Source organism: Monodon monoceros, unplaced genomic scaffold (assembly GCF_005190385.1).
Source record: "Monodon monoceros isolate NGI ecotype Baffin Bay Population unplaced genomic scaffold, NGI_Narwhal_1 Super_Scaffold_10, whole genome shotgun sequence".
In the NCBI taxonomy this organism is placed as follows: Eukaryota; Metazoa; Chordata; class Mammalia; order Artiodactyla; family Monodontidae; genus Monodon; species Monodon monoceros.
The window spans coordinates 44,933,253-44,948,082 of record NW_021703766.1 but is presented as its reverse complement, the minus strand read 5'-3'; the positions used below and the strand labels follow the sequence as shown (position 1 = coordinate 44,948,082).

At 47.9% G+C, this 14,830-nt stretch overlaps 1 protein-coding gene across 1 annotated transcript; it reads right to left on the bottom strand.

Annotated features, from left to right (window-relative positions):
* Nucleotides 1-204: 204 nt before the first annotated feature.
* PSMD8 (proteasome 26S subunit, non-ATPase 8) lies at nucleotides 205-6,206 on the bottom strand. The gene is made up of 7 exons (XM_029213526.1): nucleotides 5,797-6,206; nucleotides 4,723-4,795; nucleotides 4,493-4,595; nucleotides 3,130-3,295; nucleotides 2,064-2,164; nucleotides 1,426-1,537; nucleotides 205-766 (listed from the first exon to the last, which is right to left on the bottom strand). Exons 1-7 carry the CDS (start codon nucleotides 6,157-6,159, stop codon nucleotides 629-631), a joined length of 1,056 nt encoding a protein of 351 aa, XP_029069359.1. The 5' UTR covers nucleotides 6,160-6,206; the 3' UTR covers nucleotides 205-628.
* Between the last annotated feature and the right edge of the window lie 8,624 nt (nucleotides 6,207-14,830).

Below are 14,830 nucleotides of genomic sequence, written 5' to 3'. Positions count from 1 at the left end.
ACTTTCTTGAAAGTCCCACAAACCACAAATGGCTCAGCCAGATTTGGACTCTGCCTTAAACACCTTCTTGAGGACTTCAAGGCAGCAAACAGGCTGGGAGGTGCAGGAGGTCATAAGTCACAGCACTGGCTCAGAAGAGTGGGAACCAAGGCAAGCCCATGCCAAGGCCCATGCCTTTTGTTCCACAGAGGTCCATTCAGCATGTCATTTTAAAAAACTGGTTTAATTCATTGCAAACATTTTTCAAAATCAGGACACTTCGCCCCCTTCACTGAAACACTCTGGTACGTTGGTCTGGCCTTTCTGTGTGTCCACAGCTGGCTGCAACAGTCCCTCTACCTGGGGCCTGTGCTCTCCCCGCTGTGCCACTGGGCCCCCACAGTGGACATCTGTGTTTAAGACCTTGAGCAATGGCCACTGGACAGAGGCTGGCCCAGGGTTACCTCAGACCTCCTAGGGCCCCCAGACCTCCAAGTTCTTCAGAGATAAGAACTTATGTCCCTACCATTCCACTCGGGGAGACAAGGGCCTAAGAGAGAAAATGTCAATCCACCTTTATTGGGGGAAACCCTGCACTGCAACTGCCTTAAACAATGCAAGCTCTGCTCCACCCCAGTGCCTGGTGGGCTCAGACGATCATCTCCAGCTGCCGGGCATACTCGATGACCTGCTTGGCCAGCTCCGTGGAGGGGATGGTGGTATCTTCCGGCTTCTGCTGCTGGCTGGCAAAGCTGTAGTAGTTGTTGAGGCCCAGGACCCACCCTCGCTGCAAGAAGGGAGAGATGAGAGATGGGTGGGGTGATCACACAGGCACCCTCCCCTTACCCATGTGGGCCCTGGCTCGCTTTCCTCACCAACCCTACTCTACCTTGCACAACCCTAGGCAAGTAACTTCACCTCTCTGTGCCTCCGTTTCTCCATGTTTGGAGAAACTGTCTCCCAACAGTGTTTGGACCAGAGTAAACGATCACTAAGTATCAGCTGTCACAATCACTCGAGTTCAATTTCACCTCTTCCAGTCTGATCTTGACCCTCCTCAGTCACCAGGGCTACTGCACCCCATGCATCAGCGTCTCCAGGGGCACTGTTCCCACACAAATACCCCAGACCAAACGAAGCAAAGTCTTGTGGGGAAAAGCTGCAACCTCCAAGGAGTTCTGATAAGCCCAGCAACCAACATATGCTAAGCCTCCACCTGCACCTGGAGCCAGGTGCTGGGCTAAGCTCATCCCCCATATTAAACTCTAGCCCCTTTCTACACGTAGGGAAATTGAAGTTCGGAGGAGTTCGGCAACTTGCCTGAGGTCACGCAGCTGGATTTAAACCTGGGCAGCCTTGCTCCCTCCAGGCCACCCCACCCTGCTGTCAGTGAGTGCACCCCTTGGCTCGCTGGCCCCGTGGTCCCCTGCCCTCCACCCCAGCCACCTTCTTGGCGTAGTCTGTCATCTTTTTGGGTGTGTTGAAGAAGAGGATCCGGGTGGCCTCAGTGAAGAGGATTTTTTCATAGGCCTTCTCGATGCACCCAGCAATCTCATCCCTGGGGGAAGACGAGATTCTCATTACTGAGCACAGACAACTCTCTAGGCCCTGTCCTCTCAGGCCAGACCCTTCAGTTCAGCACTGATGGCTGGAATGTGTTACCTGCCCTGTTCAACCAATCAAGGCTCAGGGGAGAGTAGCTTGACTAGAGTTGCAAAGCTAGGGCCACAGTAGGGTCCACACTCAGACCTCTGGGACTCCTGGGCCCACACTCTGAGGTGAAGCCATTATGACTCGTGGAGCACTTCCATGAGAGGCAGCAGGGTCTCTGTCTGCTGAGTGCTGTCTGGGTGCCAAGTCCATACTCAGGGTCTGATGTCCACAGGCACACACATACACAGCCCATAGTGAGATGAGGGCTCTTACCCCCATCTCATGACCAGTTCCAGTTCACAGAAAAGGAGAACTGATGTGCCCAGCTTCCCCAGATCACAAGTGGCCAGAATGAGATTTAAACACAGAGCTGTCTGACTCCAAAGTCCAGGCTCTTTCTAAACTCCACACGACCCTGGCCCCCCACACACCTGATAGTGTCAAGCAAGATATCGATGAAGAAGGTATAGCTCTCAGCAGGGATGTTGCCTTTGGCCAGGAACACCTTGTTGTAGCTGCCCTCCATCAGGTACTGTAGAGGACAGGGGTGAGGAAGAAGAGAGGGTGAGGAAGAGGCAGCACAGGGGCCTACCCGCTGAGGCCTCACCATACTCCCAGTGCCTCCATAATCCACACTCTACTAGAACACTCTCTGCAATACAGTCACCTATTCCCCATGCAGACTGGGTCCTACTCTTCCCGGAAGCCCTCCCTGGTTTTCACACACACTCTCTCTCTCTCTCCAAGCCTGCCCTTGGTTAGTATCTAATCATCTATTTTCCAGGAGGGAGACAGAGCTGGAGCCACCCCAAGCTCATTCCTCTACATCTTTGCCCAAGCTGTGCTGCCCCTGCCATAAATGCCCTCTCTCCCATCCTCTCCCCACAGCGAAATCCTCCCATGAAACCTCAGCTCTAAGAACTACTTCTTAACCTTAGGTACTACAGCTCTTCCTTGATTCTGCTCACCTTGTTCCAGAAACTGTCCTCTTTGCTGCCCCTCAAACACACCAGGCATGTTTCTGCCTTGGGACCCTTGGACTGGCTGCTCCCTCTACCTGGACCATTTTCCCCCCAGATGACCACGTGGTTGGGTTCTTCACCCCTTTAAAGTATTTCTCAAGTTTCATCTTTTCAGCAAGGCATTCCCTGACCACTCTGCCCCTGCCCCTCCACCCTCCTTCCTGCTTTATTTTTCTCCACAGCATTTCACATCTGACAGACCATATACAGGTTATTTATCTTTTTGTTTATTGTCCACTTCCTCACCTGAATGTCATCCTCACAAAATCGAGATTCTAACTGTTTTGTTCACTGTTGAGTCTGAAAACCAGCCACAGTGCCTGGTACAGGGCTGGGGCTCAATATCTGTTGGACAAAGGAGTCCATAGGCTGAAAGACGGGTGAACCCTCTCATTTGGGAGGAAACCCTCCCGAATGTCTGTCCCTGTACCACTCCCTTTAGCCAGGCCCTCCCCTCCCCCTTCCTCAGCCTCACTTGCTCGAGGGACACCGGATGCTTGATGTATACATTGGTCTGGATGTCCTTGGCAGGCAGCCGCTCCAACTCTGTGTGGAACTCAGCCACCCGGTTCTGGGACAGCAGGAAGAGAAGGTTGAGGCCCAAGAGCTGGTGCATGTAGGCTGACTCTGGGAGCTGCTCCCTGTGGACCAGGGTGGGACACCAAGGTAAGGAGGGCTTAGGTACCGACCAAGCCCCCCACTCCAGGCTTCAGGGACCCTGACTGCCCAGTGCTCTCTCCTTGGAGGGGTATCGGGTCCTGGGTTTTCAGATGAAACTAAGGCCCAAAGAGACATGAAGAAGTCACAATTATATGGGCCCTAGAAAGTGATCTCACACCAGTAAAGTGACTTAGCCTCAGTTTCCCCAACTGTAAAATGGGTATCACCACAGTACCCATCTGATAGAGGTGGGTTAAATAAATAAGGGTTAAGTTATTAAATGATTTAATACAGGTAGTGATTAGAACAGTATCTGGCCCAAATAAATACTATATACGTGTTAATTATGATTATGATATTAAGAATCATCACCCTCAGTTTTGGGGGGAAACTGAGGATTAGGGAAGTAAAGTCATTTGCCCAAGACGATATAATCAGGAAGCGGCAAAATTAGTTTCAAACTCAGGTTCGTCTGGCTTCTGATGTCAAATTCTTAATCATTAGTCCATGCAAGCCCCATTCAGTTATAAAGCCATTCAGTTTCATATTCAACACACAGCCAGTGAGTCCCTGCTCTGGGCCCGGCTCCATGCTAGGCAGTGCTGGGACACAGCAGTGACTAAGACCCTTCTGCTTATAGAAGACTCACAGTCCAGTGGGAGAGACAGGGCTGGGATGGGGAGACACAGACAGACGGGTCAGGGCTGATACAGCATTGGAGGCCACAGGAAAGAGCTTGGTCTGAAACCTGAAGGCTATGGGGAGCCAGGACGGTTCTAAGCTGATGATAAACATGGTCAAATTTTAGTGTCACAAAGGACCTACTGGCTACCATGGGGGGATGAATCTGAGGGGACAAGGCTGGAGCCAAGGCAGGTAGAAGGGGATAGTGGCTACATTGGGGAGTGGAAATTTAAAGTGGGAATGTGAAGGGGGAGACAGACTGGAGCGCAACAGAGACTGGATGGTATAATCCCAGACTCAGGACCTCCAGGCCAACCCCTAACCCTGAGGCTTCTGGCGGCACAGCTATGCAAAGGGGTAATTCCAAAGTGAAGGAAGATGTCTCAAGTGGCTAGAGCAACAAGGATAAAAAGCTGCCAAGTAACAACCCCGCACACACACACACACACACACACACACACACACACCAAATTAGGGGCAGGGCCCATCCTCACTTGTAATCGAAGTAATAGCATTTGAGCTGGGCCATGTACCGCTCGAAGGAGGGGATGTCCTTGCGTAGGATACTCCACTGGGCGCCTATCTCCAGTATGTCACCTGTGGGTAACAGGGGAAGCTCTCAGGAGGTGACTGTGGTCCGACTCTGACCACCACTGCCGCCATTCCTGCCATGACCACAGCCCACAACCCCCAGCCCCACCCCACCAACCCCAGTGACACTCACGGGCCAGAATGAGCTGCTGTTTGGTCAGTTTGGTCCCTGTGGTTGGCAGGAAGTTGAGCTCCAACAGAACCAGCTGACGAGGAGGGCAGGGGAAGGAAGGGAAGAAGATGGGACTTCAAGAACAGATTACTTGCCTTTTTCTGGGTCTTGGTTTTCCCTCCTAGAAAATGGAGCTAATCATCATCCCTGACTCATAAGGTTGCTATGAGTATTAAAGGGGTCAGTGATCAGGGCCGGGGAACATGACGAGGGCTCATTTACGACGACCTCATATTACAAGTATTAACAGATCCACTCGAGAAACAGTAAAGCCGCTCCATGCCTGACCCAATGGAATCAAGGGGTGGGGAGACACTAGCACCTTCAATTCTTCGGCAATCTTTTCCCATACTTTGGTGGGCTGGGCCCAGCTACCCCGCTCCATCTACACCAGGGAGGAAAGGGGGCTAACCTCTTCCCTTATCAGATACACCCCCCCTCAGCAACTTGGTCCAGCCCACTGTATTTGTACTCTCTCCCAAACACACCTGGCCTGAAGCAACCCGAGCCCCATTCTGGTCCTCTACTGTGAAAATATATTTCCTAAGTTCAGTCTTGCCCTCACAACTTGGCTGGGCCCCTCGCCCCACAGACGCATCCCTAAGCCCCAGATTTCTCAGACCCTAACTTGACCTGATCCTAACCACGAACCCCGTCATCTCAGCCTCCTTCTTCCATCACCCTGTCCAGTCCTCATTCCCCACTTGGTGTCGTCCAGAACCCTCCATCAGAAAAACTCTGACAGCCCCATCCTGCCACTCCAGCCAGCTAGGTCTCCAAGCACCAAAATTTTAACTTCTCACTCGTCTGTGCCAGAAACACTCTTTCCGTCTCCCCCCACCGTGGGGCCGCATTTGGTCCATTCCAGGCCCCTCTCACGTCTTCATTCCTCCAAGCCCGCACTTTGGCTGTTCCGAATCCTTCACCCTATTGGATCACCCAGCCCGTCCTAGTCGTGTCGGCGCTGCGGCCTCCCCCCGCGCCCGGAACTCGGCTGGGTCTGGACCCCTCGAAGCACCCCCGGCCGATCCCTACCTTGAGACGGCCGAGTTCTTCCCCGCACTTGCTAAGATTGGGGCTTTTACGGTTCCATTCGCCCTTGAGTTGCTCGTACATGCCGGCCGCGGCCTGCAGGACTGCGCCCGAGGCCGCCGCAGGCCCCGAGCTCGAGGCTCCCGCCACCCCGTTCACCGCCGCGGCCGCCATCTTCCGTGATGCGGCAAATCGCCCGCCCGACTTACGGCAGCGACGCCTACTGCGCCTCGCCCGGCAGAAGTGGGGCCGAGAGGTGGAGCCCAAAGCCGGGGGCGGGGCTGCGACTGTCCGCCTCCGCCTGCCAGGGTTAGCGTTCAGTCGCTCTCGGGGAGGTGCCCTCGGAGCCCGGCTCTTAAGGAACATGTTAGTCGGAGCTCCGCCTCTGCTGTCACTCAAGATGGCGACCGGAAGTCGCCACCTGCCCTAACTGAAAATGGCAGCGGTGGCAACGCCTCCTCGCCTAGCTTCAGCCTGGGCTTTCGAGATGCTACGTTTCTGTATTGGAGATTACACCTGCGTGGCAGCTTTTCTAAACCAAGAGGTGGCGGTGGTGGAGCCATTTGGATAGCTGTGTTATTCTTCCCATGTTACAGACAGGCTTTGAGGGGCAGGGTAAACCTCCAAGAGACTAACGGCTGAGATTTGACCTTAGGTCTTTCTCTCTAGTCTCTCAGTGCATCCTTCCACACTTTCTCCGAGCTTGTACGAATACGCACAAACTTTACAAAAATCATCCAGTCTTAATGACTTTAAATGCCACCATATATGCGGAGGATTCCCAATTTTTTTTATCCCTACCCCCGATTCTTCCATTTATATCACACCCGCCTATTTAACATCTCCACTTTTTCTCAATTCTCTTGTCTCCATCATTTAGAATGTCAGCTCCATGAGAGAAGGGATATTTATCGGTTTTCTTTACTGCTGTATTCCCAGCACGAGGTAGACAGTCAATGAATATTTGTTGAATGAGTGGGTGTGTAAACAAGTTGTGTCTTCCCCAGACCCACCCCCCAAGCTGCACAGGTGGCTTGCGGGGATCTTAATTCCCCCACCAGGAATTGAACCCTGGGGCCATAGCAGTGAAAGCCCAGAGTCCTAACCACTGCACCGCCAGGGAATTCCGAAGTTGTGTCTTCAAAAAAAGTTTTTAAAGAAAAACTGCATCGTACTATACATATTTTCTAAAAAGCACAGTGCTTTTTAGCAATACACTAAAGACATCTCTGGAGATCAGTGGGCATATTTCTGACACTTTAACAAAAACGGCTGCATAATATCCCGCAGCATGAATATACAATTCATGTAATGGTGCCCATATTGATGTTTGTGTTATTTTTGTTTACTTGTTTGCCACTTCTAACAATGCTGCAGTAAAGATCCTTAAGGGGAGGGGAGGGGGAATTGGAGGAAGGTGGTCAAAAGGTACAAATTTCCAGTTATAGGATAAATAATTGGGATGTAATGTACAACTTGATGACTACAGCTAACCCTGCTGTATGATATATAGGGAAGTTGATAAGAGAGTACATCTTATGAGTTCTCATCACGAGGAGAAATTTTTTGCCTTTTTTCTTTCTTTTTATTGTATCTATATGAGAGATGGATTTAAGCTGGAGCTGTTGTGGTAATCGCTTCACATTACCTGCAAATCAAACCATCATGCTTAGGGCTTCCCTGGTGGCACAGTGGTTGGGAATCCGCCTGCCAATGCAGGAGACACGGGTTCGAGCCCTGGTCCGGGAAGATCCCACATGCCGTGGAGCAGCTAAGCCCATGCGCCACAACTACTGAGCCTGCGCTCTAGAGCCCGTGAGCCACAACTACTGAGCCTGCGTGCCACAACTATTGAAGCCTGCGCGCCTAGAGCCTGTGCTCCGCAACAAGAGAAGCCAACGCAATGAGAAGGCTGTGCACCGCAACGAAGAGTAGCCCCTGCTCGCCACAACTAGAGAAAGCTCGCGTGCAGCAACAAAGACCCAATGCAGCCAAAAATAAATAAATTAATTTAAAAAAAAAAACCCATCATGCTTAAACTTACAGTGATGTATGTTAATTATTTCTCAGTAAAACTGGGGGGGGGACGGTGTAAAAAAATCCTTAAATGCATTTCTTTGAATACAGTTTTTTATTTCTAAGGGACAGATCATAGGAATTAAGATTACTGAGTTGAGATAAGCATATTCTTTTCATTTTAATAGACATCGTAAGATTGCTTTCCAAAGTTGTAGCAGTTCACAGTTCCACCAGCAATGAAAGTGCTGACAGCATCACTGCTATTGGGCTATATAGCTTCTGCTTTTTCCTTTTACCAGTCTGATAGGGGACGAGCACTCATTTTTTGTTGCTTTAGTTTGGATTTCTGTACTAATGAGGTTGAGCATCCTTTCCTGTGTTTATTGAACATTTGGATTTCCTCGTCTCTGAAATTTTCTGTGGGGTTATTGCCTTTTTCTATAAATTTTTAGGTACTTGTGCATATTGGAGATAAAACGTTTTATCATATATGTTGCAACTATTTTCTTTGGTCTAGTGTTTATTTTCTGAATATATATACACATATACATTTATAATTTATTCATCTTTTGCCATGCAAAATTTTAATTTTTTTTTTAGAAGATGTTGGGGGTAGGAGTTTATTAATTAATTTATTTTTGCTGTGTTGGGTCTTCGTTTCTGTGAGAGGGCTTTCTCTAGTTGTGGCAAGTGGGGGCCACTCTTCATCGCGGTGCGCGGGCCTCTCACTAGCGCGGCCTCTCTTGATGTGGAGCACAGGTTCCAGATACGCAGGCTCAGCAGTTGTGGCTCACGGGCGTAGTTGCTCCGCGGCATGTGGGATCTTCCCAAACCAGGGCTCGAACCCGTGTCCCCTGCATTAGCAGGCAGATTCTCAACCACTGCGCCACCAGGGAAGCCCCCAAATTTTTAATTATTACATAGTCAAATTTATGTAACTTTCTCTTTCCCTTTTGCTTAGGAAATTCTCCCCATGCCAAAGTAAAACAAATAGTCTCCAAAACTTTTTGGTAAAGTATTTGTGTTTTTCCACATGTGATTTTTATTATTAATCTTGAATTAATTTTTGCATATGGTGTGAAGTAGTGATCTAAATTCGATTTTATCCTCACAGTCAATTTTATCAGAAACATTTATTAAACTATCACTTTCTCACCAAAGTGAAAAACATTTGTATCATATTAAATCTCTTCAATAATCACACATATTTTAAGTCACCTACTGTATTCTACTGGTCTATATTTATTATTGGTAAATACCATACTGTTTTTTTTTAATATTTATTTTTTTTTAATTTTTATTTTTGGCTGCATTGGGTCTTAGTTGCCACATGCGGACTCCAGAGCATGTCGGCTCTGTAGTTGTGGCACGCAGTCTCTCTAGTTGTGGTTCGCGTGCTCAGTAGTTGCAGCGTGTGGGCTTAGTTGCCCCACAGCATGCGGGATCTTAGTTACCCGATCAGGGATCGAACCTGCATCCCCTGCATTGGAAGGCAGATTTTTAACCACCAGGGAAGTCCCCACACTGTTTTTAAATATTTATTCTTGGTAAATACCGTACTGTTTTTTATATACATATATATATATTTTATGTTGAGGTGAAATGGAAATAAAATTAATCATCCTAAAGTGAACAATTCAGTGGCATTTATTACACCCACAATGTTGTGCAAATACCACCTCTATCTACCTCCAAAACATCTTCATCATCACAGAAGGAAACCCATTTCCCTTAAGCTGTTGCCTTACATTCCTTCCTTTCTCCCTGCCCCTAGTAACCACCAATCAGCATTCTGTCTCTCTGCATTTACCTATTCTGGGTATGTCATATAAATGGTATCATAAAATATGTGACCTTAGACGTCTGGCTCCTTTCACTTAGCATATTGGTTTTGAGGTTCATAGATGTTACAGAGTATTTCAGCACTTCATGCCTTTTTATGGCTGAATACTATTGTGTTATTGTATGGATATACATTTGTTTATTCATCCACTGATGGACAGTTGGGCTGTTTTCACCTTTTGGTTTTGTGCATACTGCTGATATGAACATGCATGTACATGTACTTGCTGTAGAATACGTTTTCAATTCTTCTGGGTAATATACCCTGGAGTGGAACTGCTGAATGATACAGTAATTCTTTTTTTTTTTTTTTTTTTTTTTTTGCGGTACGCGGGCCTCTCACTGTTGTGGCCTCTCCCGTTGTGGAGCACAGGTTCCGGACGCGCAGGCTCGGCGGCCATGGCTCACGGGCTCCGCCGCTCCGTGCCATGTGGGATCTTCCCGGACCGGGGCACGAACGTGTGTCCCCTGCATTGGCAGGCGGACTCTCAACCACTGCGCCACCAGGGAAGCCCCTACAGTAATTCTATGTTTAACCTTTTGAGGAATGACCAAACTGTTTTCCATGACATCTGAACAATTTTACATTCCCACCAGCAATATACAAAGGTTCCAATTCTCTACATCCTCGCCAACACTTGTATTTGCTGTTGTTTTTTAATTATTATAGCTATCCTAATGTATGTGAAGTGATATCTCACTGTGGTTTTGACTTGCATTTCCCTGATAACTAATGATGTTGAACAATCTTTTCATGTGCTTACTGGTTATTTTACATATCTATTTTGGAGAAATGTCTGTTCAAGTCCTTTGCCATTTTAAATTGAGTTGCCTGTGGTTTTTTGTTGTTGAGTTATAGGAGTTCTTCATTGTCTATATACTAGTCTTTATCAGATATATGATTTACAAATATTTTCTCCCACTCTATGGGTTGGCTTTTCATTCTCTTGATGGTATCCTTTGATTCACAAAAGTTTTTAATTTTGATGAGGTTCAATTTATCTGTTTTTTCTTTTTTTGCCTGTACTTTTGGTATCATAGTTAAGAAATCACTGACAAATCAAAGGTCAAGATTTTCCCCTATGTTTTGTAGTTTTAACTGTTTTTGTTTTTGTTTTTGGCCACCCTGCGTGGCTTGTGGGATCTTAGTTCCCTGACAGGGATCGAACCTGGGCCCATGGCAGTGAAAGTGCTGAGTCTTAACGACTGGACCACCAGGGAATTCCCAGTATAGTTTTCACCCTTAAATTTAGGAATCTGATCTGGTTTTGGTTAATTTTTGTACACGGTATAAGGTAAGGGTCCAACTTTTTCTTTTACATGTGGACATCCAGTTTTCCCAGTACCATTTGTTGTTAAGAGTGTCTCTTCTCCTTGGATGGCCTTGGCACCCGGTCAAAAATCAGTTGCCTATATATGTGAGGGTTTATTCTGAGCTCTCTATTCTATTACATTGGTCTGTGTGTCTGTCTTTATGCCAGTAAGACACTGTTTTGATTACTGCAGCTTTGCAGTTTTGAGATTAGAAAGTATGAGTACTCCAACTTTGTTTTCTGTTTCAAGACAGTGTTGGCTATTTGGAGTTCCATATGAGTTTTAGGATATGTATGCAAAATTGCCATTGGGATTTTGATAGAGATTGCACTGAATCTGTATTTCACTTTGGGTCATGTTATGGCCTAAATGGTGTTCCCCTAAAATGTATATGTTGAAGCCCGAAGTCCCAGTACCTCAGAACAGGACTGTATTTGGAGATAGGGCCTTTTAAAAGGTGATTACTTTCTCTTTCTTTCTTTCTGCCACTCCCCACGCATGGCATGTGGGATCTTAGTTCCCCAACCAGGGATCAAACCTGCGCCCCCTGCAGTGGAAGCGCGGAGTCAACCTCTGGACCTCCAGGGAAGTCCCCAAATGTGGTTACTTTAAAATGAGGCTCAGTGGGCCCTAATCCAATCTGAAAGGAGTCTTTATAAGAGGAGCACTTTGGACACACAAAGAGACACCAGTGATGTGACCACACAGAGGAAAGACAGTGGGGACACCGCAAGAGGGCAGCCATCAGCAAGCCAAGAAGAGAGGCCTCAGAAACCAAACCCGCTGACACTGTGATCTTAAGTTTCTGGCCAGAATTGTGAGAAAATAAATTTCTGTTGTTTAAGCTATCCAGTCTGTGATATTTCCATATGGCAGCCCTAGCAAACTAATTCAGATAGTATTGTCGACGATATTAATTCATGAACATGGGATATTCTTCCATTTATTTAAGTCTTCTTTAATTTCTTTCAGCAATGTTTTGTAGCTTTCACTATACAAGTCTTTTTCCTCCTTGCGTAAATTTATTTTTTAAATAGTTATTTATTTGGCTGCGCCGGGTCTTAGTTGTGGCCCGCGGGATCTTTAGTTGCAGCATGCGGGATCTAACTCCCTGACCAGGGATCAAACCCGGGCCCCCTGCATTGGGAGCATAGAGTCTTAACCGCTAGACCACCAGGGAGGTCCCTATAAATTTATTCTTAAAACTTTTATTCTTTTTGTTGTTGATGTTGTAAATAGGATTTTTTAAAAAAATTTCCTTTTCAGAGTATTCATTGCTGGTGTATAGAAATGCGACCAATTTTTGTGTGTTGATTTTGTGTACTGCAACTTTGCTGAACGCATTTATTAGCTCTAGTTTTTCATACGTGTGGACTCTACCTATAAAATTTTAATGAAAATGGCTTTGGCATTTAACTGCCATGTGCCATACGCCATCTGTCTTTGTTTTTCTTGTTTGTTTATTTATTTATTTTTGGCTGCGTTGGGTCTTCGTTGCTGCGCGTGGGCTTTCTCTAGTTACGGTGAGCGGGGGCTACTCTTTGTTGCAGTGCACGTGCTTCTCATTGTGGTGGCTTTGCTGTGGAGCACAGGCTGTAGGCGTGTGGGCTCAGTAGTTGTGGCTCGCAGGCTCTACAGTGTAGTCTCAGTAGTTGTGGCGCACAAGCTTAGCTGCTCCGCGGCATGTGGGATCTTCCCGGACCAGGGCTCGAACCCGTGTCCCCTGCATTGGCAGGCGGATTCCCAACCGCTGCGCCACTAGGGAAGTCCCATGTGTCTTTGGTAATCAGGTAATTTGATAATCTTGCTCAAACGGTTTCCTTCTATTTCTATTTGACTTAGAATTAATATAAGGAATGGTTGTTGAATTTTATAAAAAGCTTTTTCAGGTACCTATTCATGTAATCATACATGTTTCCACACCTGAGTCTCTGTTTCTTCATCTATGAAATGGGGACAATGATAGAATTTTCCTGATAGAACATCATGAAGATTACTTGATAATCTAAGAAAAGGGATCTGTTATGGACTGAAAGTTTGTGTTCCCCACAAACTCCTATGTTGAAACCTAACTCCCAATGTAATGGTATCAGGGGGCAATTAGTCTGTGAGGGCAGAACCCTCATATCTGAGATTAATGTCCTTATAAAAGAGACCTCAGTGAGCTTCCTCATCCCTTCTATCATGTGAGGACACAGTAAAAAGATGGTCATCTATGAACCAGGAAGCAGGTTCTCACCAGACACCGAATCTGCCAGCGCGTTGGTCTTGGACTTCCCAGCCTCCAGAACTCAGAAATTTCTGTTGTTTGTAAGCCACCCAGTCTATGGTCTTCCGTTACAGCAGCCTGAATGGACTTAGGTCAAAACAGGATTTTGGGCTTCCCTGGTGGCGCGGTGGTTGAGAGTCCTCCTGCTGATGCAGGGGACACGGGTTCGTGCCCCGGTCCGGGAAGATCCCACATGCCGCGGAGCGGCTGGGCCCGTGAGCCATGGCCGCCGAGCCTGCGCGTCCGGAGCCTGTGCTCCGCAACGGGAGAGGCCACAACAGTGAGAGGCCTGTGTACCACAAAAAAAAAAAACCCCAAAAAACAAACAGAAAACCCAGGATGTTATCTCATCACATTCTCCTTAATTGCATCAATACAATGAAGTTCGTTGATAGATGTATCTGTACCACTGACTGTTGTGTGGATTGCTTGGCCATCGCTGACCTCCCTCCTGCCCACAGCCTCCTGGACAGGCTCCTCTAGAAGACTGTCAGACCTCCCACACCAACCATGACCCCAAATGGCCTAAGTGTCTCCCCCAAACCTGTTCCTTCTCCCCAGTCCTCATCTCAGGGACAGCCTCTTTGTCCCCCAGTCCCCAGGGCAGAGTCCTGGACCTTTTCCTAAACGCCCCCCTTGCTCCCACTCCTTCCATGGCCTGTCAGCTTCACAGCCTGTTCACTTGGCCTCCTAAGCATCCCTCCCGCCTGTCCCTTCTTCTCCTTCCCACACCAGGCTTTGGTCCAGCACCATCCCCTCCTGCCCAGGTCCCTGGCCTACTGCCTCGAGTCCTGAGCCATCCTCCACAGGGCAGCCAGAGCATCTTTCTACATCTGAACATGTCCTTCAGCTTCTCAGCTTGAATGCTCTTCTGATAATTCCTAAGCTCTATAATGTGACCTCAGTGGCCTTGCCTGCTCCGGAGCTATGCTGCCTCATCACAAACTGGTCCAACTGTCTGCCCTGGTGTTCCCTCAGAGGGTGTGTCCCCTGGGCCTCTGCTTCTACAGTGAAGGAGTGGAGGGGGTGATCAGAGGACCTGCATAGTCCCTTCACCCAAGACCTCTGGGGAGGGGCTGGAGTTGAGCCTATTGGGTGGACAGGGAGTGGAGTACAAAGGCACATTTGCTTTTGGCCTTTCGGTCTGTCCTTTTCCCCTTCTTGACACACATGTTCCTTACAAGAGCTGCCTTTCCCCACACATAAGCAAGAGATTAGGGAGGGATTGACAACCCTCAGCTCCAGGGGTGGGCTCTGAAGGGCTTAACCCAATCAAGGTCCCATCTGTCTGACAGAGTGAGTGGTAAAGTAGTGAGCTTATGACCCAACCCCACCCAATCAGAGTGACTGACAGGACTTTTGCCTGGGAATGTTGGACTTCAGCTCCTTTTTTCTCTGGACAGTAAGACATGTGGATGTGCAGCCTCAGACGGTGAAGTGGGCTGGTCTGAGGTCAGAGACCACCCTCAGAGAAGGGCGGAGCAGGGAAAGGTAGACAAATGGAGCCAGAATCCTATGGACATTGAGGACTTCTGGATCAAACTGTACCTGAAGCCTATATTAACAAAGTTCATAAATTACCATTTCCATGTG